The sequence below is a fragment of the Echiichthys vipera genome (genome assembly GCF_963691815.1).
Source record: "Echiichthys vipera genome assembly, chromosome: 18".
Taxonomy (NCBI): Eukaryota; Metazoa; Chordata; class Actinopteri; order Perciformes; family Trachinidae; genus Echiichthys; species Echiichthys vipera.
The window spans coordinates 257929-262928 of record NC_139843.1 but is presented as its reverse complement, the minus strand read 5'-3'; the positions used below and the strand labels follow the sequence as shown (position 1 = coordinate 262928).

The window sequence follows — 5000 nt, the reverse complement described above, 5'->3', positions numbered from 1 at the left end:
TTAAATAATAAAAATAAACTGTTTATTATTATTATTATTCTTCACTGACGTAAATAAAATAAACTGATGTTTGATTCATGATTAAACTCAAACGTTCATAAATTCCTTCAGACGATCACAAAAATGAAACACTAATAATAATAATAATTATTAATAAAATTAATGTAATAATAAATATTTATATTAATGTAAAATATAAAAATATAAAACCTTTTTTTTTAAATTTGATATTTTCTGATTTTTCTTTGATGTAAAAAAATCGTTTAATAAAAATTAAACATAATATTTAAATATGAAACTCGTTCCTCTCTCTCTGTGCGTCGCTCGCCCGTCGCTCGCCCGTCGCTCGCTGCAGCCCCAGAGGGATTCTGGAGCTGGAGTCCCCACGGACGACAGCGGCGAGCGAGCGACAGCGGCGAGCGAGCGACAGGCGAGCGGCGCCGGGGGCTTTACCTCTGCGCGGCCATGTTGGCGTCCACCACCCGGCGGCGTGCATCCAGGAGCGGCCGGCAGCGGCTCCTCCTTCAGGCCGAGCGTGGCCCCGCGGGGCAGCGAGTCCTGGATCCCGAACATCTGCGACGCTCGACCGCCCGCGACGCTGGACCACCGCGCCAAAACCCAGACAGGAAACAGGAAACGGGAAAGTCCGGCGGCGCCACGGGAAACTTTCCTCTTTTTGATTTTATTGAACTTTTCACTCGTTTTTTAACGACTTTGTAAAAATTCTCGTCGGCGTCGAAAAAAAGAAAATCCTCAGAGGACGAAAGACGGGAGGAGGAAGAGACGGGAATCGAACACGAACACGAGGCTCTTTTTTCTTTTCCCCAAAGAGGAAAGAAGGAGCGCGGCGATGATGGAGGGATGAGCAGCGGAGGAGAAACTCTCAGCCCTGCGGCCCCACAGGACTGGACGCCAGAACCCAAAAACCCCACGGGTCTTCCTCCAACCGCTGACGCCATCGCAGCGGGGGAGGGGCCTGACCAAACAAGGAGCGGAGAGGTGAGAGACGGGTGGTGTGTGAGTGTGTGTGTGTGAGTGTGTGTGAGAGTGTGTGATGAGAGAGAGAGAGAGAGAGAGAGGGGGGGGGGGGAAGGGGGGGTAGGAGGCGGCACTTTAACCGACCAACCAGAGAGAGAACATCCCTCCCTCTCTCTCTCTCTCTCTCTCTCTCTCTCTCCCTCTCTCTCTCTCTCTCTCTCTCTCTCTCTCTCTCTCTCTCTCTCTCTCTCTCTCTCTCTCTTTCTCTCTCTCTTTCTTCATCTAAACACAGAAAGACTCAAAAGATGATGTTCACATTTAAAGGGACAGTACCTGGTCCGGCCTGGAGCCGCTGAGGGTTCTGGTCCTGCTGAGGGTTCTGGTCCCGCTGAGGGTTCTGGTCCTGCTGAGGGTTCCGAGTTGGTTCCATGAGTCCGTCCTCTGCGTTGGTTCCATGAGTCCGTCCTCTGCGTTGGTTCCGTCCTCTGCGTGTGTTCCATGAGTCCGTCCTCTGCGTTGGTTCCATGAGTCCGTCCTCTGCGTTGGTTCCGTCCTCTGCGTTGGTTCCATGAGTCCGTCCTCTGCGTTGGTTCCATGAGTCCGTCCTCTACGTTGGTTACGTCCTCTGCGTTGGTTCCATGAGTCCGTCCTCTACGTTGGTTCCATGAGTCCGTCCTCTGCGTTGGTTCCATGAGTCCGTCCTCTGCGTTGGTTCCATGAGTCCGTCCTCTGCGTTGGTTCCATGAGTCCGTCCTCTGCGTTGGTTCCATGAGTCCGTCCTCTGCGTTGGTTCCATGAGTCCGTCCTCTGCGTTGGTTCCGTCCTCTGTGTTGGTTCCATGAGTCCGTCCTCTGCGTTGGTTCCATGAGTCCGTCCTCTGCGTTGGTTCCATGAGTCCGTCCTCTGCGTTGGTTCCGTCCTCTACGTTGGTTACGTCCTCTGCGTTGGTTCCATGAGTCCGTCCTCTGCGTTGGTTCCGTGAGTCCGTCCTCTACGTTGGTTCCATGAGTCCGTCCTCTACGTTGGTTCCATGAGTCCGTCCTCTGCGTTGGTTCCATGAGTCCGTCCTCTGCGTTGGTTCCATGAGTCCGTCCTCTGCGTTGGTTCCATGAGTCCGTCCTCTGCGTTGGTTCCATGAGTCCGTCCTCTGCGTTGGTTCCGTCCTCTGCGTTGGTTCCATGAGTCCGTCCTCTGCGTTGGTTCCATGAGTCCGTCCTCTGCGTTGGTTCCGTCCTCTGTGTTGGTTCCATGTGTCAGTCCTCTACGTTGGTTCCATGAGTCCGTCCTCTGCGTTGGTTCCGTCCTCTGCTTGTGTTCCATGAGTCCGTCCTCTGCGTTGGTTCCGTCCTCTGCGTTGGTTCCATGAGTCCGTCCTCTGCGTTGGTTCCGTCCTCTGCGTCGGTTCCGTGAGTCCGTCCTCTGCGTTGGTTCCATGAGTCCGTCCTCTGCGTTGGTTCCATGTGTCTGTCCTCTGCGTTGGTTCCATGAGTCCGTCCTCTGCGGTGGTTCCATGAGTCCGTCCTCTGCGTTGGTTCCATGAGTCCGTCCTCTGCGTTGGTTCCGTCCTCTGCGTTGGTTCCATGAGTCCGTCCTCTACGTTGGTTCCATGAGTCCGTCCTCTGCGTTGGTTCCATGAGTCCGTCCTCTGCGTTGGTTCCATGAGTCCGTCCTCTGCGTTGGTTCCGTGAGTCCGTCCTCTGCGTTGGTTCCATGAGTCCGTCCTCTGCGTTGGTTCCATGAGTCCGTCCTCTGCGTTGGTTCCATGAGTCCGTCCTCTGCGTTGGTTCCGTCCTCTGTGTTGGTTCCATGTGTCCGTCCTCTGCGTGTGTTCCATGAGTCCGTCCTCTGCGTTGGTTCCATGAGTCCGTCCTCTGCGTTGGTTCCGTCCTCTGCGTTGGTTCCATGAGTCCGTCCTCTGCGTTGGTTCCTTCCTCTACGTTGGTTCCATGAGTCCGTCCTCTGCGTTGGTTCCATGAGTCCGTCCTCTGCGTTGGTTCCATGAGTCCGTCCTCTGCGTTGGTTCCATGAGTCCGTCCTCTGCGTTGGTTCCATGAGTCCGTCCTCTGCGTTGGTTCCATGAGTCCGTCCTCTACGTTGGTTCCATGAGTCCGTCCTCTGCGTTGGTTCCATGAGTCCGTCCTCTGCGTTGGTTCCATGAGTCCGTCCTCTGCGTTGGTTCCATGAGTCCGTCCTCTGCGTTGGTTCCATGAGTCCGTCCTCTACGTTGGTTCCATGAGTCCGTCCTCTGCGTTGGTTCCATGAGTCCGTCCTCTGCGTTGGTTCCATGAGTCCGTCCTCTGCGTTGGTTCCATGAGTCCGTCCTCTGCGTTGGTTCCATGAGTCCGTCCTCTGCGTTGGTTCCGTCCTCTGCGTTGGTTCCATGAGTCCGTCCTCTGCGTTGGTTCCATGAGTCCGTCCTCTGCGTTGGTTCCATGAGTCCGTCCTCTGCGTTGGTTCCATGAGTCCGTCCTCTGCGTTGGTTCCATGAGTCCGTCCTCTGCGTTGGTTCCGTGAGTCCGTCCTCTGCGTTGGTTCCATGAGTCCATCCTCTGCGTTGGTTCCATGAGTCCGTCCTCTGCGTTGGTTCCGTGAGTCCGTCCTCTTCGTTGGTTCCATGAGTCCGTCCTCTGCGTTGGTTCCATGAGTCCGTCCTCTGCGTTGGTTCCATGAGTCCGTCCTCTGCGTTGGTTCCATGAGTCCGTCCTCTGCGGTGGTTCCATGAGTCCGTCCTCTGCGTTGGTTCCATGAGTCCGTCCTCTGCGTTGGTTCCATGAGTCCGTCCTCTGTGTTGGTTCCATGAGTCCGTCCTCTGCGTTGGTTCCATGAGTCCGTCCTCTGCGTTGGTTCCATGAGTCCCTCCTCTGCGTTGGTTCCGTGAGTCCGTCCTCTGCGTTGGTTCCGTGAGTCCGTCCTCTGCGTTGGTTCCATGAGTCCGTCCTCTGCGTTGGTTCCATGAGTCCGTCCTCTGCGTTGGTTCCGTGAGTCCGTCCTCTGCGTTGGTTCCATGAGTCCGTCCTCTGCGTTGGTTCCATGTGTCCGTCCTCTGCGTTGGTTCCATGAGTCCGTCCTCTGCGTTGGTTCCATGTGTCTGTCCTCTGCGTTGGTTCCATGAGTCCGTCCTCTGCGTTGGTTCCATGAGTCCGTCCTCTGAGTTGGTTCCATGAGTCCGTCCTCTGAGTTGGTTCCATGAGTCCGTCCTCTACGTTGGTTCCGTCCTCTACGTTGGTTCCATGAGTCCGTCCTCTGCGTTGGTTCCATGAGTCCGTCCTCTACGTTGGTTCCGTCCTCTGCGTTGGTTCCATGTGTCCGTCCTCTGCGTTGGTTCCATGAGTCCGTCCTCTGCGTTGGTTCCGTCCTCTGCGTTGGTTCCATGAGTCCGTCCTCTGCGTTGGTTCCATGAGTCCGTCCTCTGCGTTGGTTCCATGTGTCCGTCCTCTGCGTTGGTTCCATGAGTCCGTCCTCTACGTTGGTTCCATGAGTCCGTCCTCTGCGTTGGTTCCGTCCTCTACGTTGGTTCCATGAGTCCGTCCTCTGCGTTGGTTCCATGTGTCCGTCCTCTGCGTTGGTTCCATGAGTCCGTCCTCTGCGTTGGTTCCATGAGTCCGTCCTCTGCGTTGGTTCCATGAGTCCGTCCTCTGCGTTGGTTCCGTCCTCTGTGTTGGTTCCATGTGTCCGTCCTCTACGTTGGTTCCATGAGTCCGTCCTCTGCGTTGGTTCCGTCCTCTGCGTGTGTTCCATGAGTCCGTCCTCTGCGTTGGTTCCATGAGTCCGTCCTCTGCGTTGGTTCCGTCCTCTGCGTTGGTTCCATGAGTCCGTCCTCTGCGTTGGTTCCATGAGTCCGTCCTCTGAGTTGGTTCCATGAGTCTGTCCTCTGCGTTGGTTCCATGAGTCCGTCCTCTGCGTTGGTTCCGTCCTCTGTGTTGGTTCCATGTGTCCGTCCTCTGCGTTGGTTCCATGAGTCCGTCCTCTGCGTTGGTTCCATGAGTCCGTCCTCTGCGTTGGTTCCATGAGTCCGTCCTCTG

The 5000-nt window shown here is 55.3% G+C and overlaps 1 protein-coding gene across 1 annotated transcript in view; it reads right to left on the bottom strand.

Moving 5' to 3' along the window:
- ebf3a (EBF transcription factor 3a) overlaps window positions 1-573 on the bottom strand; it is a gene marked incomplete at its 5' end in the record, with an annotated part of 47830 nt that extends 47257 nt beyond the window's left edge. Inside the window, 3 exon segments of the mRNA XM_083932223.1 lie at window positions 454-481; window positions 484-510; window positions 513-573. Of these exon segments, the coding sequence (XP_083788349.1) occupies window positions 454-481; window positions 484-510; window positions 513-573 (116 nt within the window).
- Between the last annotated feature and the right edge of the window lie 4427 nt (window positions 574-5000).